We start from the raw sequence: 27,402 nt of genomic DNA, 5'->3' as shown, positions 1-27,402 counted from the left end.
CGGTGGCCGGGGGCGGGGCGGTGGCGGCGCTCCGCGCGGCCTGCGGCTCAGCTCGTCCCGGTCATGGAGGCGCCCACCACCCGCCTGCTCCTGCTCCTGCTGCTCGGGGCCTGGGCCCCGGCGCTGGGCAGCGCCTCCCCGGAGGCGTCGCCGCTGGTCAACGAGGACGTGAAGCGCACGGTGGACCTCAGCAGCCACCTGGCCAAGGTGACGGCCGAGGTGGTCCTGGCGCACCCGGGCGGCGGCTCCACGACTCGCGCCGCCTCCTTCCTTCTGGCGCTGGAGCCCGAGCTCGAGGCGCGGCTGGCGCACCTCGGGGTCCAGGTGAGTGCGGGCAGGCCGGGGCGTCGCGCCCCTCTCGGCCTCGGCGGAAACGCGGAGCCGGGGGTGTCTGCGCGCGCTCGTCGCGCCGCCTGGGACACGTCAGCGTAAGCCTGCTGGAGAGCGGCCGCGCCCACGTGGGCAGCCGCGGCCTCCCGGTCCTCACCGCGGGCCCCCCTGGGCGGGGAAGCCAGGGAGGGGGCCTAGCGCGACTCAAGAGCGCACCAAACCTGTCGTGTCCCCTGATGCACGACCCCAATTGGAGGACCAAGACAGGAGCCCAGATGGGTATCACTCCCTTGATTCGGTGCCTGGCCCGTTGTAGGTGCTTCTTTCTAGCCGTCAGAAATGTAACGTTGCGAGTTTTCCCGTTTGTAATTTGAACCCATTGGCAGTTGTAATATATTGAAGATGGCTAATGAACGCTTTTTAAATACTGCCTGTCTCCTTAAAGTTAGTTTAGAAAGTCCGTATAGGTTTTGAGCTGTACAGAAAGGTAAAGTCCAGTTCACTCCCTTCCCCCCACCGGGCCGCGTTGTTGCCCTTTGCAGTATACGGCTTGAAAGTTTGCTGTGTACTTCCTGGCTTTTCACTGAACGCGTTTACCACTCAAGGAAAGAAAACGTTGGCTTACATGTTTATAGGTTTTGCTTTTTTATTACTATTTTCATTAAACAACATCCGTTAAGTGGTTACCCAGTTATTTGTAGAGAGAATAGTTATTACAGTGTCATGTTCTAAGTACACCTCTGACCCAATCCGGAGCTATAAAGCTGGGTTTGTGGAGACTATACTTCTGAAACGACTCCTGTTCCTTTTCGTGCTGTAAAGGTTTCTGTAAAGATGGGTCAAAACTTCATTTAAATCGGTGCTGCCACCTTTGACTGTTTTGAAAGTTAAATCCCATTTTATTAAAACGAGTCCTGATTTATTGATTTATTGCCACAAGAGCACAGCACAAGACTGCCATCATGCTGGAGAAAGCATGTGCAAGCTAGATTACTCTACACACGTCTCACCGCAGTCTGCCTTGTGTTGTGTAGGTCTTTCATTATTATTATTTTAAGTTTCTTTAACATTAATGGTTGAGAGAGAGCAAGCAAGAGTGCAAGCGGGGGAGGGGCAGACAGAGAGGGAGACACAGAATTCCAGGTAGGCTGCAGGCCCTGAGCTGTCAGCACAGAGCCTGACATGGGGCTTGAACCCACAAATGATGAGATCATGACCTGAGCCAAAATCAAGGGTCAGATGCTTAACTGACTGAGGTAGCCCAGTGCCCCAGGCATTTAAAAATATTAAAAATAGGGACTCCTGGGTGACTCAGTTAAGCATCTGACTTCGGCTCAGGTCATGATCTCACAGTTGCTGAGTTTGAGCCCCACATTGGGTTCTGTGCTGACAGCTCAGAGCCTGGAGCCTGCTTCAGATTGTGTCTTCCTCTCTCTGCCCCTCCCCTATTTGCGCTCTCTCTCCTTCTCAAAAATAAATATTAAAAAAAGTTTAAAAATGTCAAAAATCGTGTCTTTGTTGCTATAGTTCTGTGTACTCTACTGTGAAAAAGTTCTTCAACCCAAAAGGTAGTTTTAAAAACAATATTTTCTTAATAGAGGTTGGGTTGGCAGAGAGATCAGTGCATATAAGTTTTTTCCTTATAGTCTGTTCTACGGTGTCATGATTTCGGGTGTCTCCTCTCTCTGAGACAGACCCTGCAGCCTGCTGGAGTTCATATTCTCTTCCTGGTTACATATCTTGTTGCAGGGAAGGGTACGAATAAGGGAGTGTGATAAGCAGTGGCTGTTGGCTCCTTCTCCCCAAGCACTCAGGCCACTGTTAACTTCTTATATGCAAGTAGAACCAGTTTTGGCCACGTGGGAGACTTTTCTACTATAACAGCAAATAATCCTAGTTATTTTGTATGCAAATGTGTATGTGAGTGTCAATGAAGAAAACATGTTTACATTTGGAAATGTAAAGTGTGAGTACATTTTTTTAAAGTTTATTTGAGAGAGAGAGTGCATGCGCACACACATAATTTTTATTTATATGTTTGTATTTGCTCATTCAGGAGAATTACACTAATAGAGCTTATTATACAGCATCTTCAGTGCAAAAGTAGTCTTTGGCAATATTCTTATGTTGCGGATGAAAAAATTGTTACTGAAACCAGAATTCAGTCTTTAAAAATTTCTGGTAGCTTGAACACTTCACTGTGGACATTCTGTGGCAGTTAGTTAATTGTTGACTCAAATTTAGAGGCAAAGGACATAAAGAAAAAAAGTATAACCTTTTCTGTCCTGTTACAGGTGAAGGGAGAAGATGAGGAAGAGAACAATCTGGAAGTACGAGAAACCAAAATTAAGGGTAAAAGGTAAGCTACCAAACAGTCAGATTATCTACATATCTTCTTGTTATAGGTTATCAGATCATGGTGGGAATCAGAAGGTAGGTGAGTTGCTTAGGAAAAAACCTGGTATTTTAGAAGCTGTTTCAATTAATACAGTGTGTGGTAGTGAGAAGGGGCTGTGACGTGTTCTGGACCCATTTATGTCCTTTCTGACTACTCCTGCTAAAGGTGCCCGAACGGGGGCAGTTTGTTTTACAACAAGAAGGTAGCTACTTTTCATACTGGACTGGGTCTGCTAATCTCGGGATGGGGATCCCCAACCAGTGGGTGGAGAACTGGCCCTTGAGAACTTCAGGCTGTCCACCTCAGCAAATAGCCACCCGTTTTTGTTGGCTACCAGTCTCTTTCCAAAGGGCAGACAGCTCTGTCCCCCTTACCTCCTCTTGAGGCTTCAGGGTGCTGAAAGTGATGTCTCTTTGCATGAGGGAGACTAAGCTCTTTGAAGGCTGGGGTTGGGCATGCCTTGTTCTCTGTTTTAGCCTCAGCACCTAGCCAGGGGCCTGGCACTTCTTAGTTACTGTAAAACACTTCGTTAAGGATATTTTACAAAACATATATAAAGCAGGAAGAATTGAATAAGGAACCCCCATAGATCTCATCTCCCAGCTTCAGCAGTTATCAATATGTCACATGGTGTTTATTGGACACTGAAATATTTGTTGAGTATGTGATATGGGAAGAAAATATTTTTTTGTTTTTTTGGATTTTTTTAAGTGTTTATTTTTAAGAGAGAGAGTCAGAGTGCAAGCTGGGGAGAGGCAGAGAGAGAGGGAGACACAGAATCCAAAGCAGGCTCCAGGCTCTGAGCTGTCAGCACAGCCTGACATGGGGCTCGAACCCACACACCGTGAGATCGTGACCTGAGCTCAGGTCAGATGCTTAACCAATTGAACTACCCAGTCGCCCCCAAAGAAATTTTTTAGATAAGTGATTCTTAATTGGAGAGGGAGTAGTCATGTCCTGCCCCCGCCCCGCCCAGGACATTTGGCAATGTCTGGAGACAGTTTTAGTTATAGCTGAGGGGTGCTCCTGGCATCTAGTGGATACCAGGGATGCTGCTAAACATCTACAATGCCCAGACAGGTCCCTCCTCAAGCAAAGAATTATCCACTTAAAAACGTCAGTAGTGCTTAGGTTAAAAAATCCTGTTTGCTCAGACAGTTTTAGCTTGTGCTATAGTTTATCATAAAAAGAAGGAAAATGTTTAATTCCTTGCTAGCAGACCATTGAGCCTTACAGCTGTTGGTCCCCATGCAATTCAGAAAGTGTTAAATTAAATTTGGTCTCCTTGCTTGGCAGAGGGTTTTTTGTTTGTTTTTGCCCACCCCTCCTTTTTTAAATTTTTTTGCTTGGCAGTGTTTTAAAAACTTTTCTTATTAATTTTGAATTTTTTAAAAATGAGAGGGGCGTCTGGGTGGCTCAGTCGGTGAGGCGTCCAGCTTTGGCTCAGGCCATGATCTAATAGTACGTGGGTTCAAGCCCCACGTTGGGCTCTGTGCCGACAGCTCAGAACCTGGAGCCTGTCTTCAGATTCTGTGTCTCCCTCTTTCTCTGACCCTCCCCTGCTCACACTGTCTCTCTCTTTCTCTCAGAAATAAAAATGAGAATGACATAATTGTTTTCTTTTCTTTTTTTTTTTTTTTAGTTTTGATTTATTTTGAGACACAGCAAGGGAGGGGCAGAGCGAGGGAGACACAGAATCTGAAGCAGGCTCCAGGCTCTGAGCTGTCAGCATAGAGCCTGGCGCACGGCTCGAACCCACGAACATGAGATCATGACCTGAGCCAGAGCCGGACACTTAACTGACTGAGCCACCCAGGCAACCCAGTAATTATTGTTTTCTTGTGCATTTGCCCATTCATACAAAATTTTATGTAAGTGTAAAAGTGGAATAATTTTATTTTATTTTTATTTTTATTTTTTAAACTATTTATTTTTGAGAGAGAGAGGCAGAGACAGAGACAGAGTACAAGTTGGGGAGGGAAACACAGAATCTGAAGCAGGCTCCAGATCTGAGCTGTTAGCCCAGTGCCAGATACGGGGCTTGAACTCAGGAACCCTGAGATCATGACCTGGGACAAAATCTGAGGCTTAACCAACTGAGACACCCAGGTGCCCCTGAAGAAGTATGCCTTAGAGATTAATAAGCCTTAGCTCCGTGTGCCAGTAGCAACACCCATGATTATCAGAAGTTCAACAAAGATGCAAGGCTCCCCAAAAGAGACTTGTTCTCACCCTAGAGCCTTTGCACTTGCTGTAACTTTTGCCAATTCCTCCTTCCCACATGCTTACCTCCCTCACTTTCTTCATGTTTTTTACTTCTCTTTCTCTGTTTTAAACATTTTTTCCTCCTAGCCCGTATTTACCATACTATTATGTTTTATCTCCTGCTCACTTTCACCCACTAGAAAGTAGCCTCCAAAGACAAGGTTTTATTAATTTTGTTCACTGCTGAATGGCTACAATGGAAAATGTAAGATTTAATAGACGGAGGCAGAGACAGAGGCAGAAAGCCGTTATTGGGATCTGTGATTCCTGGGGGAGGTTCTGTGACTCAAAGTGGAATAATTTTAAATTTGTTAATCTGGCTTTATAAAGATTAATGGCAACAGTAAACAGGTCATTTATCCTGCAACTCTGACCTGACAACTGAAATATCTTTGTTCTGATCCATGAAAAAAATCGACTCCTTATACACCAGTATAGTCAACTGTGTGTTGTCTTCCCAGCCTTTTATCAATCAGAAATCTTTAGTAGCTGGTGCTTCTGAGTTGCAGTAAGAATTGATGTTTCTAGTGATGACCCTGGAGCACTGAAAGGTTGTTAAAGTGAGATTCAGTTATGCTGGGACATTTCATGTGAAAAGGTAGGGTTGTGTCAGATTGTGTCTAGAGGGAGGAGGAGTTCGGGGGTTAATTCGGGAGAGATGCAGTAATCTAGTCAAGCGAGGGTCCTTTGAACTGAGGAGGGGCAGCAGTGGAAAGCCAGGAAGGGATGAACCTGAGAGACAGTCTAAGGCAGGATTAACCAGATACTGAGGATGGAGTAGAGTGAGGCATCTGAACATGCTGGAGGGTTTGGTTTATAGGGTTTGCTCAGACGGTAGTTGTATTAACAGAGGAAAGAATCAGCATCATGAATGATACGGGTGTGGTCGGTGGAGCTGTCTGGTGAGAATAGCAACTTAGCTCTCGGGATAGAGTGTGGGACGAGAAGCACCTTGAAGCCAAGAATTGGTTAAGACAGTCCTGGGCAAAGCTGTAGGGCTTATTATGTTTTGAGTGAGAACTGAGTAGGGATAGGCTGTGTGACAGGTGACTGATGAAGACATGTAAGTTCTTTAAGGAGCGTCAGGAAAAGTGATCCCCGTTTTGACCTTGGAGGACACATATTCTGTGGAAGCATGTTAAATGTTTTGAATTTTCCACTGATGGTTTCAGAGCCCACCAAAAATGGTCTCCTGGCTTAGAAAAACTCAGATTCATTTTTGAGTTAATGTCCTCTGGAGTTTTGTCGTTTCCAAGGCAGCTCTTTTTGTTTAAAATGCTAGTAGCTTAATTTTTGTTTTAGTCATGAGAGTGATACAAGCTAATAAAACAAATTGGAAAAAATAACAAAATAGAGCTTAACCCCCATGAGACAATTACTGTTAACATTTTGGCAACATTTGTTGTAATATTTTTCTTCATGTATATTTGTGTATGTTTGTAGTTTAGGATGGGATAATGCTGTGCCATTTGTAAACTGATTTCTGTTATTCACATCGTCCATAGAAATGGTTACTATCTCTATAGATCCAAACGTCTTTTTTATGGCTGCCAGTATTCTGCTGTGGCTCTGCTGTAATTCTTCTAACCATTATCCTTGTTGGACCTTTACATTTTATTCTCTGTTATTTTTATAAACAACTTTGAAATGAGTATCCAGACATTTGTCTTAAAAGATTTACATTAATTGGTTAAAGGTGATCTTTTAAAAAAAAAAAAGTGATCTTTTTTTTAATAAAATGTTTTATTTATTTTTGAGAGAGAGAGGGAGACAGCAGGAGCAGGGGAGGGGCAGAGAGAGAGGGAGACACAGAATCTGAAGCAGGCTCCAGGCTCTGAACTGTCAGCACAGAGCCTGACGTGGGGCTTGAACCCATGAACTGTGAGATCCTGACCTGAGCCGAAGCCAGGTGTTTAACCGACTGAGCCACCCAGGTGCCCCATAGTTGATCTCTTAAAGATAACTGCTTTTGTCTTGGCTATAAAGTGTCGCTGTGACCTTGAGTTCCTAGCCCTGTTTTCAGAGAGGCTTCATCTCTTCATTCTCTTGCCTTGTTCTTCCTCCAGTGGGAGATTCTTCACAGTCAAGCTCCCGGTTGCTCTGGATCCTGGGGCCAAGGTTTCGGTCATTGTGGAAACAGTCTATACCCACGTGCTTCAGCCGTATCCAACCCAGATCACCCAGTCAGAGAAACAATTTGTAGTGTTTGAGGGAAACCATTATTTCTACTCTCCGTATCCAACGAAGACACAGACGATGCGTGTGAAGCTTGCCTCCCGAAATGTGGAGAGTTACACCAAGTTGGGGAATCCCACGCGCTCCGAGGATGTCCTGGATTATGGGCCTTTCAGAGATATTCCTGCTTATAGTCAGGTAGGCTTGTGTGGAGTCCATTCTGTCTCGTGTCCTTCAGAGAATGTCTTCTGGGGTGACTGCTAGTAGACAGGGTTAGTGGTGTGAGATGGGGGTAGGCCTGAAGTCATTTTTAAGATCATCCCCACGTATTTTCACCTTTTGTGAAATGACTCCATGGGGGTCATCTTTCTCATCTTGGGAGTACAGATAGAGGCTCGGAGGTTTAGGAAAAATTTTTTTTAAAGGCTCTAATAATGAAAAACATGGCAAATGAACCTCATAAACTTCACGACTTGGGGATTTTCAGGCAGTGACATGTGAGCTGTGTTGAATTACTGCATGAGCCTGGGTGGCTTAGCTGGGTGAGTGTTCAGCTCAGGTCATAATCTTGCAGTTCGTGGGTTCGAGCCCCCCATTGGGCTCTGTGCTGACAGCTAGCTCAGATCCTGGAGCCTGTCTTCAGATTCTGTGTCTCCCTCTCTCTGGCCCTCCCCTGCTCACACACACTCTCTCTCTCTCTCTCAAAAATAAATAAAACATTAAAAAATTTTTTAAAAGAATTACTGCATGAGCATTGAGGACCTGTCAAAGCCTAATATGAACTAATGACAATGATAACTGGAGATTGCAGAGGTTGAAGGAGATTGAGTTTATCTGCAAGTACTGCAGGAGGTTTCCTAATACTGAACCCCAAATTTAGATAGTAGTGTTCATACAAATAAGATGGGCCAAGGCAGGCCTCTCCACATGGAAGTCTTGTCAGCAGATGAAATGAGATCTCAACCTGTCTGTGGGCGGGTGTGCCGGATGGAGAAGAGGAGCTGGACAGAGCATGTCCTGTCCGTTCTTCTCAAATTTACCATTTATTTATACTTAGCGTGTACGGGTCCTCTGGACAAAAAGGCCCAGAGTCTTCTACTAACAGAACTCTTATCACATGAAATAAAATTTGAGCTCAGAGGCATTAACTTTCTAAATGCATGCAGGGGGTGGAGAAGAAGGGGGTTCGGGAAGGGGAGAACAACTTGCTGACCATCTTATTTCCTAGGCTCTGTAGTTAGTGCATTCGGTACGATCATTCATTTCATTGAATCATAGTTTAAAAACATAGTTAAAATAATTGTTTTTACTCTCTAGCAATAGATGAGGAGACAGACTCGGTGAAGCTAAGTGACTCCTCCAAAACTAGATTAACAAATTAGCTTCCAGGGAGGGTGGGCAGTTGTGTGTTCTACCAAATATACTCAGATGAGAGAATAATAGTAATACAAACTAAGGAGGTAGCATTTGGAGAGCTGAAGTGGGGGTTGGGGGAGAAGGATGAGGCATTGTGGGTAGAGGCCTAGAGATGGAGACTGGGCGCTGTGCTGGCTGGGGTGGCTGCCTCACTGAGCCTAGGCATGAGCCTTAAATATAGAGGAAGCAGTCAAGGCTTAAAAAAGACTTTGTTGTTATGGAAAGTTCAAACATATCCAGGAATATAGAAAATAGTGTAATAAGCTCCCATACACTGATCACTTAGATGTCGTGGTTTTCACAGTGTTACCATACTTCACTCTCTTTTTTTCTCTGCTGTAATATTTTAAAGCAAATCTTAGGAGGAATCCTGTCATTTCAGCCTATGTACTTGATTATCATGTCTAAAATACATGGAGGGGTGCCTGGGTAGCTTAGTTGGTTGAGCATCCTGACTGGCTCAGGTAAAGATCTCATGGTTCATGAGTTCAAGCCCTACATCGGGCTCTCTGCTGTCGGCACAGGCCTGCTTCAGATCTTCTGTCCCTCTCTGCCTCTCCCCTGCCTGCTTACTCTCTCAAAAATAACCGTTAAAAACATGGATATTTAAGACTTCTTTTCATCTCTGTGTTTAGAACATATGTCAGTGAGGATATACAGTCAAAATAGTTCTAATGTCACTTAAAATAATAAAACACACTAGTGTTTGGTTTATCATTTAAAATTTTTTTTCTATTTTTTTTTAAAGTTTATAAATTTATTTTTGAGAGAGTGTGAGCAGGGGAGGGGCAGAGAGGGAGAGAGAGAATCACAAGTAGGCTCCATGCTCAGTGCTGACCCTGATGTTGGGTTTGATCCCACAACTGTGAGATCATGACCTGAATGGAAATCAAGTCGAACGTTTAATGGACTGGTCACCCAGGCACTCCTCTAATTTTTCTTTCTATGAACATATGTAGGTTATAGTAAATGTATTTATATTCCCTCATTTCTCTAAAAGTAGCACCTGTGTATTCTGTGGCCCCATGGGTTTTGGGGCGAGTGAGTGGCTCTGTGTGATTCCCGGTATAGTTACCATGTGGATAGAGAGCCCTGGGAGCTCATACCTCTGGAGCTGAGGGACTGGCCCTTCTCTGAGCTGTGTTTCCTCTACTGTATATTTATTTCTTTTCCTAAAAACAGTGATTCATTTTCATGTTGAGGACAGAGATTTATTTATCTCCTATATAAGCTTTTAAATTTTGGATATTTTGGAATTTTGGACTGACTTCATTTTATTTATTTAAAAATTTTTATATTTTTAAAAAAAGTTTATTCATTTATTATTTGTGAGAAAGAGAGTGAGAGTGCACCTGTGCAGCACAAGGAGGGGAGGAGAGAGAGACATACAGAATCCGAAGCAGGCTCCAGGTTCTTGAGCTGTCAGTATAGAGCCTGATGCAGGGCTCAAACTCACCAACTTAGAGAGTATCACCTGCACTGAAGTCAGATGTTTAACTGACTGAGCCACCTAGGCACCCCTCTTACTTTATTTTAAATTAATATAATGCTCCTTTGGCAAATATAAAGAAAAATTTGACACCAGTTGACATCCACTTGATGTTGTTTCTGAGTCCTTTCTAAGCATAGGGGCTTTTTAATGTGGGAATCATAATGTGTATAAAGAATTGCGTGATAATTTTATCTCCTAGGATATTCTCTAAGAATTTTACATTACCTTTGTAAACCATTTTTATTTATTTTTTATTTTACTTTATTTTTTAATTTTTTTAACGTTTATTTATTTTTGAGGGAGAGAGATACAGACCGTGAGCGGGGGATGGTCAGAGAGAGAAGGAGACACAGAATTCGAAGCAGGCTCCAGGCTCTGAGCTGTCAGCACAGAGTCTGACACAGGGCTCAAACCCACAAACTGTGAGATCATGACCTGAGCTGAAGTCAGCCGCTTAACCATCTCGGCCACCCAGGTGCCCCTGTAAACCATTTTTAACTGCCACTTAAGATCCTATGATTTGGTGTTTATAGTGTATTTGCCAAGTTTCCTATATGGTAGACTTAGCTTTTTAAAAGTTTAATACTGGGGGGGAATTCTATGTCTCCCTCTCTCTCTGCCCCTCTCCTGCTCATGCTGTCTCTCTCTCTCTCTGTCTATCAAAAATAAATAAAACATTTAAAAAAATAAAATAAAAGTTTAATACTATGGCACAAAAACAGCCACTCAGATCAGGGGAACAGAATAGAGAACCCAGAAATGGACCCACAAATGTATGGCCGACAAATCTTCAGCAAAGCAGTAAAGAATATCCAGTGGAATCAAGATATTCTCTTCAGGTGGTACTGGGAAAACTGGACAGTGACATGCAGAAAAATGAACCTGGACCACTTTCTTACACCCTACACAAAAATAAACTCAAAATGGATGAAAGGTCTGAACATAAGACAAGAGGCCATCAAAGTCCTAGAGGAGAAAGCAGGCAAAAACCTCTTTGACCTTGGCTGTAGCAGCAGCTTACTCAACACGTCTCCAGAGGCAAGGGAAACAAAGACAGAGATGAACTACTGGGACCTCATCAAAATAAAAAGCTTCTGCACAGTGAAGGACACAATCAGCAAAACTAAAAGGCAACAGACGGAATGGGAAAAGATATTCACAAATGACATACCAGATAAAGGGTTAGTATCCAAAACCTATAACGAACTTACAAACTCAACACCCAAAAAACACAATCCAGTGAAGAAATGGTCAAAAGACACGAATAGACACTTCTCCAAAGAAGTCATCCAGATGGCCAACAGACATGAAAAAATGCTCAACATCACTCATCATCAGGGAAATACAAATCAAAACCACAATGAGATACCACCCCACACCTGTCAGAATGGCTAACATGAAAAACTCAGGCAACGACAGATGGTAGTGAGGGTACGGAGAAAGAGGATCTCGTTTGCACTGCCGGTGAGAATGTAAATTGGGGCCGCTGCTCTGGAAAACAGTATGGAAAACAGGTTCCTCAAAAAATTAAAAATAGAACTACCCTGTGGCCCAGTAATTGCACTACTAGGTATTTATCCAAGGGATACAAGCGTGCTGTTTCTAAGGGGCACATGCACCCCAGTGCTTATAGTAGCATGATCAACAACAGCCAAAGTATGGAAAGAGCCCAAATATCTGTTGATGTATAAATGGATAAAGAAGATGTGGTACATATATATCGTAGAGTATTACTTGGCAATCAAAAATCTTTTGATGTATATTGCCAAGTGGTTTTTCCAAAGATTTATTAGCCGATGTATCATGGCACCAGCAGTTGGAAACTGCCAGCTGCTTTGCACCCTGGTCACTATTGGCATTAAATGGATATGGATGAAGCTGAACTTTATTTATTTAAAAAAATTTTTTTTGGCCTGGGTGGCTCAGTCGGTTAAGCCTCCGACTTTGGCTCAGGTCAGATCTCACACTCGTGGGTTTGAGCTCCTCATCAGGCTCTGTGCTGACAGCTAGCTCAGGGCCTGGAGCCTGCTTCTGGTTCTGTGTCTCCTTCTCTCTCTGCCCCTCCCCCTCTCATGCTCTTTCTCTCTCTATCAAAAATAAATAAAACATTAAAAAAAGAAATTAAAAAAAATTTTTTTGGGGGGGGCCTCCCGCTGGCACAGTTGGTGGAGCATCCAACTCCTGATCTCAGGGTCATGAGTTCAAGTCCCAGGGTAGGAGTAGAACTTATATACCAGGAAAAAAATTTTTTTTAATGTTTATTGAGACAAAGAGAAACAGAGCATGAGTAGGGGAGGGGCAGAGAGAGAGAGGGAAACAGAATCTGAAGCAGGCTCCAGGCTCTAGGCTCGAACTCACAAACTGCGAGATCATGACCTGGGCCAAAGTCAGACACTTAGCCTACTGAGCCACCCAGGTGCCCCATGAACTTTAAAAAAAATCCAGTCCTAGAATGAATGAATAAAGTAGTAGGATATTTGAGAATGAATACAATGTCCTTCTCATGGTCTTGTGGGGAAGAAGTATGCTTTTCTGGTCCTTCTCTCCTTTTACATCCCATTTCTAAGGTTCCAGGTGTTTATTCATAGAAGGGCACATACTTTAGTTAGTGACTGGGAGGAATTAATACTAATTTTTGTGGTGAAATTGGCTAAGTGGAGAAATTGCCAGAATTATCTCTTTTAATTCTCTGAGCTGTCCTTGGGAGGTGGTATTTACAATGGAGGAGTGTGGAGCTAGAACTATAAAGGTGAAGAGCCAAAGACTTAATATTGCCACTTAGATTCATTTATGACCTTGAACATGTTAAAACTGCTGGGGCTCGGTTTTTTTAATTTGTAAAACGAGATGGGCAGTACCTCACTGTTGTTTTGAGGATTAAATGATCATGCATTTGTTGAGAGCTCATAAAAGAGTTACTGACATATTTATATATTAGCTCCATACATATTAGCTAAAAAAGTTTCTCTTCTATGAACTTTTCTGTATTAGTCTTCTCTGTGTTAGAATAATTCAGTATTGTTATGAATCATCCTCAGTTTTGTGGTTATTTGCTAGCTCATTGAGTAGAGATTATGTCTTTATTAGATCATGTATATTATTAGCTAGTCAGATTTTTCTTTATGGGAGTTTAAGGTTCCATTTTATGTTAAAACTGCATAAATTACTTAAAAGGCAATTTGAAAAGCTCATTGTAGAAATTTTGCAAATAGAAAGTAATGATCTGTAACTGTTTCTTACCTCCATTGGGATTCTCACGTATTTCATTTCAGGTTCTTTTTGTTCTTTTACTTATATGGTGGCTGTAAGCTGAGTGGAGCATAGAAGTTTTTGTTTTTAAAAAATAAATGATACTTATGTTGGAACCTAAAGCAACTTTGCATATCTTGTTTTTCCACTTAATAGTATATTATGAACATTTATTTCCATATGCCATTAAAAAGTGCTAGTAAGCATCATTTTAGAATATGGTGCACATTATATACCCCATAATTTAACCATTCTGTTGCTGATACATGGATTATCTCCAGTTTATTTGAAACTACTATCGATTCATCTGCCACCCAAACTTGGAACTACTTCTTTCCTTCCTTTATAGGATACTTTGAAAGTACATTATGAGAACAACAGCCCTTTCCTGACCATCACCAGTATGACCCGAGTCATTGAAGTCTCTCACTGGGGTAACATTGCTGTGGAAGAAAACGTGGACTTGAAGCACACAGGGGCTGTGCTGAAGGGGCCCTTTTCGCGCTATGATTACCAGAGACAGCCAGATAGTGGAATAGCCTCCATCCGCTCATTTAAGGTATGGGGTCTTCAACTTGGACATTGGGAGAACGTATCATTTTATCATATCTGCCCTTTCGTTTGCTTTTTTTAAAGTATCTAAATATTGATCGTTGTTTGGGATGGATTGGTGATCAAATAGTTGAGCACACAGTGTTAGAACCAACAGAAAGAATCTTTAAAAAAAAATGCCCCCATTTGTATATGTAGGCCGTTTTAAAAAGTAATTTTATTTTTAAGTAATCTCTGCACCTAGCATGGGTGTAGAACCACTCACCCACTCACAGCCCGAAAAACCAAGAGTCGCATACTCCCAACGACTGAGCCAGCCAGGCCTACAGTTAGGCCATTTAAAAAAAAAAAAAAATTTGAATAATAGAAAAAGGAAGACCAAACCATCACTTAGACATTGTTATTGCTCGTATTTTAATATTTCCTTTTTCAGGGTGCCTGGGTGTCTCAGTCGGTTAAGCGTCTGGCTTCCGGCTTTGGCTCAGGTCATGATCTCACGGTTCGTGGGTTTGAGCCCTGCCTCAGGCTTTGTGCTGACAGCTAGCTCAGAGCCTGGAGCCTGCTTTGGATTCTGTGTCTCCCTCTCTCTCTGACCCTCCCCTGCTCGTGCTGTCTCTGTCTCTCTCTCAAAAATAAAAACATAAAAAAAATTCTTTTTAATTTCCTTTTTCTTTTCTAATGCTCTCTTTAAAAGATATTTGATTGTATTGCCTATGAAGTTTTATATATTTTTTGTCTTAAAACAGTTGAAAACTGAAAATATGTGCAGTTGAAAACCCACTTGAAAAACACAGAAGTTAGGGTACCAGCCCCCCTCACAGTTGAAATCTGTGTATAACTTTTGACTCTGAAAATTTAACTACTACATTATAGCCTCCTGTTTTCTGGAAGCCTTCCTGATAATGTAAATAGTCCATTGTGACATGCTTGTTATGTTGTATATATTAATTATATACTATATTCTTATGACAAAGTAAGCTAGAGAAAAAAAATTAAGAAAATCATAAGAGAACATGACATTTAAGTACTGTATTTACTGAAAAAAATCCACCTATAAGTGGACTCATGCAGTGTAAACTTGTGTTGTTCGAGGGTTAGCTGTACTTTTGTTTTATAGAAGTGTCCATGATGTGAGTGGAAGTGTTGGCATTGTTTCTTCCTGATTATGAAAATATGCTCACAGATTTGGAAGCCACAGTAAAGACTGTGAGCTGGAGAAACCCTCCGTAACCCTACTGCCTAGCAATTCGATGGAATTTCTTCCATTTGTAGTTTCTTTCTCTGCAGAGTAACTTAGAGATTATCTTTACCTTTGTATTAGTCCTTCAGTATCCCTAAAGGTACTTACAGTTCTCTTCATTATTTATTCTTCAGGACAGTTTGGCTATTTACCATGATTAAGAAATAGATACAAGATTTAGACGTTTTGAAGCCTTGGGTGTTAGACTTCTTTTTAGGTTTCCAATTTGAGGACTGTTTTAATTAAATATTGCTATGAGGAGACTTTTGGTGCAGAGGATCTTTTCTGTCTTTAGGATCATCTCCTGTGAGTAAGTTTCTGGAGGCTTTAGAAGGAGTGTCCCCTCTCTTGCAGACCATCCTCCCTGCTGCTGCCCAGGATGTTTACTACCGGGACGAGATTGGCAACGTTTCCACCAGCCACCTCCTTATTTTGGACGACTCTGTAGAGATGGAAATCCGGCCTCGCTTCCCTCTGTTTGGTGGATGGAAGACCCATTACATCGTTGGCTACAACCTGCCAAGCTACGAGTACCTCTACAGTTTAGGTCAGTCTTTAGTACGTAGGGAATAGAAAGGGGAGAAACCATCATTATCTTTTGTTTCCTGCATTTTTGTTTCTACTGCCAGTCGGTTGGTTGTTTTGAGAATTACCAACTGTTTTTGATAGGAAGAGAGAATTGTCATTTTTGGAAGGTTGGGATATCAGGAACAACTTTTCATGGGTAGAGATGAAGTAATAGCTGCCTATAATAATTCAGACATTATAGTAAAAATCCTCTTCCTACCCCCAGTTCTGTCAAAAGACAGAGCTCTGCTTATGTTTTTTTAATTTCAGGTATTTAAAAACTTACGCTCAGAATAATAAGCACTTTTATACAAGCACCCACAGCTAAGTATTATAATCATTTTGCCATATTTTCTTCAAGTCATTTAAAATTTTTTTAAATACAAAATTAAATATAGAAAACCATACAAAACAAATGTATAGCTCAGTAAATGACTAGAACACCTTGTAAACACCACTTAGGTCAAGAAATTGAACTTTCAACTTTGCCAGCCAGCCAGAAGGTTCTCCGTGTACCTCCTCCTTCCCCATAACAGTAGTTACCATACTGACTGTTGTCCACTTTCTTGACTTTCTTTACAGTTTTATCACCAAATGTACTTCTCTAGATTCTCGACTTTGGTCTTGACCTTTTCAAAAAATTCAATGTCTTATCAATCTCTACTAATCCACAGTCCCTCCTCCGTGTGTGTGTGTGTGTGTGTGTGTGTGTATACACAGTTTATCTGTTGAAGAACTTGAGCCACTTGGAGTGTAATCTCCAGTCTGGATTTTTCTGACAGCTTACTCAAAATGCTATTCCTGTATTATGCCTATATTATTCAGTGTATTCCTGTATCTTCTGTATTTTTTGCAAATTGACAGCTAGTCCCTTCCTTGCTGTCTTATGAAAAGACGTTTTTGGTTCAACTTGTATATTTTCATTTCCTTTTTTTTTCTTTCAAGTTTTATTTATTTAAGTAATCTCTACTACACCCAGTGTGGGGCTCAAACTCACAACTTCCAAGAGTCGCATGCTCTTCTGACTGAGCCAGCCAGGCACTCATTAGTTTTTTAATTTTCTGGCCCAGACCTGGAATCAGCCATTTCTCCTCAAAGTCCTGGTTTCTTCTTGTGGAAAAGGGTGTTTTTAAGACTACAACCTGAGAACTAGGAATGCTTTTTGCTTTTAGTTTGGTAAATTTCTAGGCCTTTTCGGGCCAGCTGAGTGGTTTAGTCAGTTAAGCATCTGACTTCTGATTTCAGCTCAGGTCTTGCTCTAACGGTTCATGAGTTCAAGCCCCACATTGGCTCCATGCTGACAGTGTGGAGCCTGCTTAGGATCCTTTCTTTCCCCCTCTCTCTCTGCCCCTCCCTCACTCGCATGCATGGTTGGTTGCTCTCTCTCAAAAATAAATAATCTTTAAAAAAATTCCTAGGCCAGGGTGCCTGGGTGGCTCAGTCAGTTAAGTGTCTGACTTTAGCCCAGGTCATGGTCTTGCAGTTTGTGGGTTTGATCCCCATGTCAGGCTGTGTGCTGTCAGCTCGGAACCTGGAGCCTGCTTTGGATTCTGTGTCTCCCTCTCTCTACCCCTTCCCTGCTCTCACTCTGTTTCTCTTTCTCTCTCAATAAATTAAAACAATAAAAAAATAACATTTCTAGGCCTTTTCAGTGAATGGAGTTAGGTATGTATTATGTCTGTATAAAAATTGTGAATTTATATAGTTACTTATAGTATGAGCTATAGGGATTTTGCTCTTATATCTCTACCTAATTCCATACTGAGAATTCTTGTTCTGAAAGATAGATAAGGTGACAGAGCATTCCACAATTGTTTTATCCCACATCTGCTACACAGCAGTCTCAGAATAAAAATGATCAAACTACCACTTCCAATATGATTACTGAAAAGAGTTAATTTATTTTTTTGGCATATCCTCTCCCATTCTACCCCATTTTTAAAAAGTTTTTAAAAAATGTTTATTATTCTTGAGAGAGAGAGAGAGAGAGAGAGAGAGAGAATGCAAGTTGGGGAGGGACAGAGAGACAGGGGGACAGAGGATCCAAAGCAGGTTCTGTGCTAACAGTAGCCAGCTCAATATGGGCCTCGAACTCCCGAACCATGAGATCATGACCTGAGCCGAAGTTGGATGCTTAACCGACTGAGCTACTTGGTTGCCCTTCTGCCCTGTTTTTTGGTGTGCTGCGTGTAAACTATGTATATATCATCAGAACCAATAGCTGTTACATAGCATTTCTCCCCTCTTTTAACTCTGGTCTTAGCTCTGCAGTAACTAGTTAATGCTCACCGTGTCAGTTTTCACACTGATAGCTCTTCAGTCATTTTAGTGATCTAAAGCTCATTCTCTAGTAGATTCCTTAGGAAGGACTTATATTTCAATAACAGGTTGTGCCTTTTGTGCATATGAGTCACTTTGATGAATATAAAATGCTCAGCTTACACATCTTTCCTTGAGTATCTTAAATATGTTACAGTACAGTCTGTATAAGTGGTGCTGTCAGAGTCTGATGATTTAGTTTTTCCCCTTTATGAGTCAATTCCTTTCTAAGTCTTAAATATTGAAAGGGATTCTTTCTTTAAAATCCAAGACTTTTGGGGCGCCTGGCTGGCTCAGTCGGTTAAGTGTCTTGACTTCAGGTCAGGCCATGATCTAATGGTTCATGGGTTCAAGCCTTGTGTCGGGCTCTGTGCTGACAGCTGAGGCTGGAGCCTGCTTCAGATTCTATGTCTCCCTCTCTCTGCCCCTCCCCTGCTCGTGCTTTGTCTGTCTCTATCTCTCGAAAATAAACATTAAATAAAAGAAAATCTAATACTTTTACTAGAACATTGCTTGGCATTGTTTGTACTGGGTTGATATTCTTGGGTCTGCATTATATTTTCTCAACTTAGATTTTAAACCTTTTTGTAAGTTTTTCCCTCTGGCTCTCCTGTTATTTTTATGTTGAGTCTTCACCTGTTTCTAATATTTGGTCGTTTCTCTTGAATCTTTCCTTCATTGGAAACTTTGCTTCTTTTTACTTTCAACTTCTTATGACAGATTACCTGTTGTGTTTATTTACTCCTATTCTTTCTAGCTTAGTCTTCATTTTTAAGACAGTTTTTTAAATTTCTAAAAGTTATTTCCTGAATTTTTTCTGGGTTCTGTCACTTTTCTGAGTTTCTATAATTCTTGTTTATATTACTCTTTCATGACTTGTGTCATTTATATAACTTGTTTTGAAATAGCAGGAACAGTTTTGATTAGTTTTATGGCATGAATTTCTGGCATGTTTTCATTTTCTCTAGATGTTCTCTTTTTTAGTAACTTTTAAAAATACTAAGAGTGAGGGATACCCTTATCCTTTTCTGTTGCTCATTTTTTTCCCTTAAAGTTTTTATTTTACTTATTTATTCATTTAAGTAATCTCTGTACCCAGTATGGGGCTCGGACTCATGACCTCGGGATCAGGAGTTGTGTGTTCTTCTGACTGAGCCAGGCAGGAGGCCCTGTTGCTCATTTTTAATGTGAGCGATTAGGAAGAAGTCTCATAACTGCACATTTGGATTTAGTGCAGTAGTAAATATGGTGGCTTGCTTCTGGAGCCTGCCCGCGCTCTGTGTCCCAAATCTCTGTTCCTGTTAGGCATGGTTTTGTTTTTCCTCTGCAACAGTGCTGTCCTGGGAGGGGAGCACTGATGGCTTTTCCAGGCTCTCAGGAACTAGACTGGCAGGTCTTTGGGCCCATTTTGCTGGCCTGCTATGTGGGGCCGGGGGAGGACGCTTCAGAGTGCCAGCCCCTCTTCTGCTGTTGGCCTGCCTCACTCTAGTGAATACGATGTCTTGTTTGGGGCTCTTCTCTTTTCAGATCTGTCACTTGCCCTGTTGCCTCCTCCTCCTTCCTCCTTCCTCCTTCACAGACACTAATAATGTGCAGGTTGTGTGACTGTTGGTGTTTTGTGACCCCTCTGTGTTTTGGGGTTTGTGGAGATCTCTGTTTATCGAGTTCTGTTGTGAATATGTTCTGGGGGTTTTCAGTGAAGACCCAGAACCATCCTGCCACCACCGCCTCTGTCTCCCGGTCTCCTAGTCCGTAATTCTAGATGGTATCTCTTCACTCCTCTCTGTGTAAGACAAGAGCATTCATACCCTGTGCGTCCCTCTAGCTCCGGTGCCGTTTTTTCCGGTTTTCATGTTATTGCGTGTGTTTGTTCTTTCTTAAGGTGACCAGTACGCACTGAAGATGAGGTTTGTGGACCATGTGTTTGATGAGCAAGTGATAGATTCTCTAACAGTGAAGATCATCTTGCCTGAAGGGGCCAAGTGAGTGTGACTGTTCCTTTCCTTGGCTTCCCAGTTCTCTGGTGGTGACCTAGTGGCACCTCAAGGGGAAGCTGTGTTCGAGGGGCGCAGGAAAGGTGCTCAGTACATAGCTTTGACTAAGGGCCCCCCTGTAGGGAGTATGCAAGGAAGGGGCAGAGAGAAAAGGGAACAGAAGATACGAAGCGAGCTCTGTGTTGACAGCAGTAAGCCTGATGTGGGGCTCGAACTCAGGAACCTGAGCTTAGCTGAGCTGAAGTTGAAGTTGAAGGTGCCTCTGGTAGGGACTTTCGACTGACGTTTAAACAGAAAAGTTAGACTCAAACGAGGGCACGAGACTTATTTATTTAATTAGTTTTTATTTACTTATTTTGAGAGAGAGAGAGAAGGGGGTGGGGCAGAGAGTGGGAGAGAGAATCCCAAGCAGGCTCTGCAGTGTCCTCATAGAGACTGACATGATCTGATAAACCGTGAGATCATGACACGAGCTGAAATCAGAGTCGACAGGTAATCGACTGAGCCGCCCAGGTCCCTTGTTTATGAAATCTTTTCCCCAAACAGAGTGCCTCCACGTGACAGGTACAGCATCCAGAGGGGATGGGATGATCTGTAGTAGGACAGTGGCAGACAGCCTGGTAGTGCTAGTGCTGTGCTGTATATAAAGAAGAGCAATGGAGTAATGGCTCTGTTTATCCCGGGCCTGTCAGACCAGGTTCAGAAATGGGGGTCCTCTAGGTGTATTAGGATTCTGTGCTTAAAACAGTAGGAGCTGTCTTTGACCAACTGATGCAGAAAAGAATGCATTTGGAAGGGTAAGGCATCTCTTATAAAGTGGCAGCATAAGTTGCAGATCCAGAGCATCTCTGGGAGTCCAGTTGGTGGAAACGGACGGATGGTCACAGGGGACCTGCCTTGGTATGAATGACAAACACCTGTGTGCATCTTTGTGTCACTTCGCTCTGGGTTCACTTTAAAGGGGAACATCTGTTTGGCTTCTCAGGTCATGTGTCCGCTCCAATCACAAAAGAGAGGCACCTTGATTGTTCCTCCTGCGGAAGACATTCCATGGGGGATGGAGAGTTCTAGCAAAAGTAGAGTGTGAGAGCGCAGAGGAGGGAGAATGGATCCAGGCAGACAAAAACAGGGCATGTCCCATGATAACTTATAAGAAGTTCTCAGTCACATGAGGAGAAAGTACTTTCAAAGTCACTTCTCAGGGGCCTCTTCAGGTCCCCAAGAGGCTCTTGTTGGGTGGAATGCGTAGGAGGGTTATGTGGCATGTGTGATGCGAGGGGCTGGCCAGTGCTGGGGAGCCCTAGCGAGTACAAGATGCAGGGAGCTGGGTGGTGCCTCAGCAGGAGTCTGGTCCCCAGGGTTTGCTGGCAGTGGGTCAGCTGTCTCGAGAGGTCTGGTGGAGTGTGAACTTAGGGACCCTACAAGGCTCCCTGAGCCTTAGAATCCTCCAACCCTAAATAAAGCTCTTACGTAGATCAGTGCAGTTTGTCTGAGGCTGTATCTTATTCTTGCCTGCGCCCAGGAACATCCAAGTCGACAGTCCCTATGAAATCAGTCGCGCCCCAGACGAGCTGCACTACACCTACCTGGACACGTTTGGCCGCCCTGTGATTGTTGCCTATAAGAGAAACCTAGTGGAACAGCACATTCAGGACATTGTGGTCAGTGGCTGCACTGCTCTGCCTTCTGTGCCTTCCTCCTCAGATGTGGGGTCCTGGGGGCCCTTTCCTTGGGCCGTAGGGGGTTGAGCACAGTCCTCTCTGTGGGTAGGTGGGGCAGCCTGGACAATCATCGCCTGCAGAGGCCCCTGTGTTGTGCCTGGGTATCTGAGCATTTGTGCAGATGGTCAGAGCGCACCTTCCTTGCTCTCCCTTAGGTCCACTACACGTTCAACAAAGTGCTGATGCTGCAGGAACCGCTGCTGGTGGTGGCTGCGTTCTACATCTTGTTCTTCACCGTCATCATCTATGTCAGGCTGGACTTCTCCATCACAAAGGTACCAGGCACCCCCACCTCCCGCATTCGTTAGTCCTCTTGCACCCTCGGTAATGTGTTCCGTTAGCTTTACTGCACACCAGTCCTCTGAACAAGCTCAAGGCAGAACCCTGTCGCCCAGAAGCCTCTTCTCTGCCTGTGGCCTCTGCTAAGCTTACCAGAAAAAGAGAGACCTGGTTCTTGCAGCTGTGACCACAGAGCGCACCATGTTAAGTGAGACGGGTGCCACTGGCGGGTGAGCACCGGGGAAGCAGGGCAGTGGCAGTGTGTCTTTCGGTGGTGGGGCTGCCCTGAGGAGGTGACGGACAGGAAAGGCGGGGAAGGACGTTCAGCTGGAAGGAACAGTTTGTGCCACAGCAGGACGGCCTTGAGTGGAACCCCTGGGGAGCAGCAAAGACATTGATCTGGCTGGTTCTGTAGACCAGTGAGGCTGCCCCAGTGAGGCAGCTACTAGCAAATCTTGTCAAACAGAAGGGCTGAGTCTCAGTTTTATTACAATATACCCCTGTGTTTTTCAAGTTTTAAAAGCTGATTTTATTTTTCTTACATATTTTTAAAATTTTATTTTAAGTAGGCTCCACACCCAACATGGGGTTTGAACTCACAGCCTTGAGTCACATGTTCCATGGACTAAGCCAGCCAGGTCCCTCTGCTTTTGTTTCTTTAAACTTTGCTTTTAAATAATTCCACTGTTACGGAAACTTTGTAAGAATAGTAAAAATAATTTGTGTACTCTTCATCAGGGCCTTAATTTATTATTATATTATTATATTATAATAATATATAATTATATATTATATCATTATTATAATATTATTATATATTATTATATTATTATATTATAATTTATTATTATATTATTATTTTAATGCTTTATTTATTTTGAGAGAGAGAGACAGTGTGAGCAGGGGAGGGTTAGAGAGAGAAGGAGACACAGAACCAGAAGACAGGCTCCAGAGTCTGAGCTAGTTGTCAGCACAGAGATTGCTGTGGGGCCCGAACCCACGAACTGTGAGATCATGACCTGAGCCGAAGTCGGACGCTTAACGGACTCGGGCGCTCCCAGCCTCTCTCTACTGTATAGAATTCTTTTTCCCGGGCCATTCGAGAGTAAGTTGCAGGCATTTATATCCTGCCCCTCCTTGAGTACTTAGGCACGTGTGTAGCTTAGACACCAGGGTATTCTCTTAACAAAACCGCAGTGTAATGATCAAATGGAGGAAACGTTATGTTGCCGTAACACCATTAACCAGCGTGCAAGCTCTGTTCAGATTTGGCTGATTGTCCTGGTGACAGAGACATTTTTAGCAATTGTTTTTCTTTCTGTGGAATCCGGCTGAGGATCACACATTGCAATTAGTTGTCACATTTCCGTAGTCTCCGTCAACCTGGAACAGCTCCACAGCCTCTCTTTGTCTTTAATGACCTTGACATATTTGCGGTGTAGAGACCAGTGTGGTAGAATGTCCCTTAAGTGTATTGTATGTTTCTTCCTGATTAAATTCAGAGTATGCATTTTCGGTAGGAATGCTGTAGAGGGCTGCCATGTCTGCAGTGTGTCACATCAGGGGTACCCAGCGTCAGCTGGTCCCAGTGCTGGGGGTGCTAACTTTTGGCTAAGTGATATCTGCCTGAATTCTTCATGTTAAAAGTACTGGTTTTCTCTTTGCAATTAAAATGTGATCTGTTTGAGGCTATATAAATACTCTCATCTATGTTCACCCTAATACTAGAGCATTTAGTATTGGGTCTTGTCTGAATCTGTTATGTGGTGGTTGAAAAACTGTGATTCCTTTTGTTGGCACTATGCTGTAAGGAGAAGCTTTGCTTCCTGATTGGCTGCTTGTTACTTGTGTAGACTCGTGGCTTCTTACCTTATTCTGTGGGCTGCTGTCCACTGGCACTACTTGTTTTGATGGTCAGATTGTTCCAGATTGGCCTTTTTTCATGTCTCATCGTTTTTGGAGCACTTCCTTATTGTCGGGCACAATAGCATGTTACGGGTATAGCCTGCACTTTTTCCAGGCAGCCGGGTTCCTTTTCATGTGGAGCGGTACCTGGGGACCACGAGCTGGGAGCTAGGCGTGATTATTGCTTTGGGAGTGTTACAGGGTCTGGGATTTTCAGCAGACAGAGCCAGGGAGGAACGTATTTAAAATAGCAGTTCACACCAGTGTCTCACTCCAGTCTGATTCCACCGGGTTCTTGCCATCCTCCCTCATTCCACCATTTTCCCTTCTCTCCTGGATCCCAATATTAATCTGTTTTACTCATTTGCTGAATTGCATAAAGACACAAAATAGTTTCAGAATTGCTGCACTCGTGCCACCACAGACATCAGACCTACCAAGTACAGTCCTGAGATCTGCTAGCAGTTCTTCTTGGCTTTAGGCTGAGAGCGTCTTATCAGAGCACTCTGTTTCTCAAGGTAATTGGCTTAGTTTTCCTGTGTTCACTTTTTGAAATATAATTACATTCATTTATCTGTTTGAATTTTGTTGTAGTTTCTCCCTCTGTCACTGTTAAGTATTTAATTTTGGTCACGAATTTGGTTTGATTTTGGTTATGAATTTGTAAAATCCTGCCTTAGAGATAACCAGTTTCATCAGTCTCTGGGTATCCTCCCTGATTTATTTGGGAAAAATAAGCAGATATTTTGATTCTCATTTCTTCTTTATTGCGCACAGAGTAGCACCGGTACATATTTTTTGTACTTCTTTTTTTCACTAAACACATTCTGAGAATTACCCATATCAGAGCTTCCTCATTTTTTATTTTTTCTGTAGCTGCAGAGTACTTCATTGAATGAATGGGTCAGTTTATTCAATCAGTTTCTTATGTAGGCATCTCCCAGTCTTAAAGCTTTGATAATTGAGAAAAAAAAGAATTGTGGGCCAATTTCTCAACCATTTGTAGACCCGATGCAGCCTTTGAGCTACCAAGTTAGGAGTTTTGAAGTAGACCCATGGTGAGAGAGAATTCTGGAAAGTATGTAGGGCTGTATCTAAGGGTTGTGAATAGCAGGATAAGGAGCTTGGGCTTTGTCCTTTGGGCCTTAGGAAACTCTTGAAGGTTTTAAGGGGAGAGACCGTAAAATAAACGTTCTGGAAGCCTTCCCTGACCTGCGTGGAGATTTCTCTTTCTTCACCTCACCTGTGCCTTTCATGCTGTATTCGGGCGTTAGTATCCTGCCTCACATCCCTCTGTATGCCCTGCCGGACTTTGAAGTGAACCTCTCCTTCATCCTCGTGTCCTAGTCCTGCCCTTCGTGGAACCGGCGCAGAGTTAGTGTCCGCAAATGTTGCATCAGATGGCTTTTCTTGTCTGCACAGCTGGTGGTGGGTGCTTTTTGGGAGGTAGAGGTTGGGGCAGGCTCAGGCCTGGCTGTTGTCATGCACAGTGTCTTCCCCACAGGATCCGGCCGCAGAGGCCAGGATGAAGGTGGCTTGCATCACAGAGCAAGTCTTGACCCTGGTCAACAAGAGACTAGGTCTGTACCGTCACTTTGATGAGACCATCAATAGGTACAAGCAGTCCAGGGATGTGTCCACCCTCAGCAGTGGCAGGAAGGGCCTGGAGACAGAGCACAAGGCCCTGACCAGTGAGATCGCATCGCTGCAGTCCAGGCTGAAGACAGAGGGCTCTGACCTGTGCGACAAAGTAAGTGTCTGCCATGCCCGAGTCACTTGGTTCTTTGCCCTCCTTGTCACACTTTGCGGGACTGTCCTGCACCACGGGGCCACTCCGTGGAGAGCGCACACTGGGTGGCTCTTGCTTGCTGCTGGCGTGTCCCAGGGTGGTGCCAGTCCTTATGGTGGAACAAACAGTTTGTGGATGGCAGTAGTGAGCTGGGTTCGGAAAGCTCTGCCAGCCTGCACGCCATGTCTGTCCACTGAGGCTCCACGCTGCCCATGTGTGCAGAGAAGAACCTAGACTTAGAATCCTGCGTTTGAATTTGGGCTCTGATTCAGGCTTCGTAGTCTGGGCCTGTTACCTGCCTTCCGTGCCTTGGCCTCTTCATGTCTTCGTACTTATCTCTTAGTGTTGTGAGTGTGAAATGAGTTAGTGCACGTCGAGTGCTGAGAACCATGCCTGGGACATGCTTTGTGAGAAGTTCTTGTGCGCTGTAAATGAAGATGAGAGACCCACCCCCAGAGGTGCCCTCACAGTCCCCAGTGATCCCCCCTCCCCAGCACTCCCTCTCCTTACCCTGTGTGCCTCACGGCACCTGCCTCCCTCTGAAGCTTTTCTTTATGTGTCCAGGAGTACCCAGGGCGAGATGCCCAGTCTGTCTTTGCTGCTGTTTTCCAGAGCTTGGAAGCGTGCCCGTGACTGTGGCTCACTAAATAACTATCATGTTGAATGATTGTGACTGTGAATCCTCAGTTCCATACCCAGCTGGTGACAGCGAGGGGGTCATTCAGTCTGTCTGCTACATCCCTGCCTTTTGTCTATTCTAACCGAACCCCTGGACCTGATTTGTCCAGCCAGAGGGAAGAGGAGGAGCGTGCCTCCAGTACCTCCTGTGTCCCTGGTACCATGTCAGGCAGGGGATGGGCCTTTTGTTGCCATTTGATCCTCTCAACCTCCTCTATAGCTGAGGCCCAGGGTCAGATCTTGAAGGGACAGAGAGTGGAGTTGGCATTTGAAGCCAGGCCTGTCTCCCTCCATGACCAACCCCTCTGCCCTGGGCCTCCAGGGTCTGTAGGCATGGGAGGTTGTGGCCCTGCTGAGTGTGGCTGGGAGGACTTGTCTCAAGCTCTGCCCTGCTCTTGCCTTGGCCAGGTAAGCGAGATGCAGAAGCTGGATGTGCAGGTCAAGGAGCTCGTGCTGAAGTCGGCGGTGGAGGCTGAGCGGCTGGTGGCCGGCAAGCTCAAGAAAGACACGTACATTGAGAATGAGAAGCTCATCTCTGGAAAGCGGCAGGAGCTGGTCACCAAGATCGACCACATCCTAGACGCTCTGTAGCCCCTGACCATCGTCATCAGGGTGGGCCTGGGTGCTGCGCTTTCAGATGACAGGTTGGGGGCAAATGGTGATCATCAAGGCCACTGAACATCGGCTTCGGTATTTTACAAAAAGCCTTCAAGGAAGTGAAGCCAGGCCCTGCGGCAGGCAATAGAAGCAGCTTAGTTTTTGTCTTTAAAGGGTTCCTTTTTTAAAAAATGAAACAAAACAAAAACACTTTAAATTCCATTAAAAACAAAATATCTTTGTGTTTTGTACAAAGAAATTTTCAGTAGTTGGTTGATTTTATTTTGTTCTGAAGCCTGGGATATTCTTTCAGCCCTTCAGCCCCTTGGTTTTTGCCCTTCTAATTCCTGATGTTTGGGTATTTTGTAAGTATATGTTTGTTTTTTAAAAGTGTGTGTGGCTAAATGAAAATAAAGCAGAGACTGTGAACATTTTG

At 43.7% G+C, this 27,402-nt stretch overlaps 1 protein-coding gene across 1 annotated transcript; it reads left to right on the top strand.

The window, feature by feature from the left end:
- Positions 1-27,402, top strand: RPN1 (ribophorin I). The gene is made up of 10 exons (XM_029917116.1): positions 1-324; positions 2,625-2,689; positions 7,060-7,366; positions 13,675-13,884; positions 15,472-15,664; positions 19,886-19,985; positions 21,520-21,658; positions 21,874-21,993; positions 25,407-25,652; positions 26,778-27,402. Exons 1-10 carry the CDS (start codon positions 64-66, stop codon positions 26,958-26,960), a joined length of 1,824 nt encoding a protein of 607 aa, XP_029772976.1. The 5' UTR covers positions 1-63; the 3' UTR covers positions 26,961-27,402.

The sequence above is a fragment of the Suricata suricatta genome, chromosome 12 (assembly GCF_006229205.1).
Source record: "Suricata suricatta isolate VVHF042 chromosome 12, meerkat_22Aug2017_6uvM2_HiC, whole genome shotgun sequence".
Taxonomy (NCBI): domain Eukaryota; kingdom Metazoa; phylum Chordata; class Mammalia; order Carnivora; family Herpestidae; genus Suricata; species Suricata suricatta.
The sequence above is the reverse complement of the archived record's forward strand: the minus strand, read 5'-3'. Positions and strand labels throughout refer to the sequence as shown.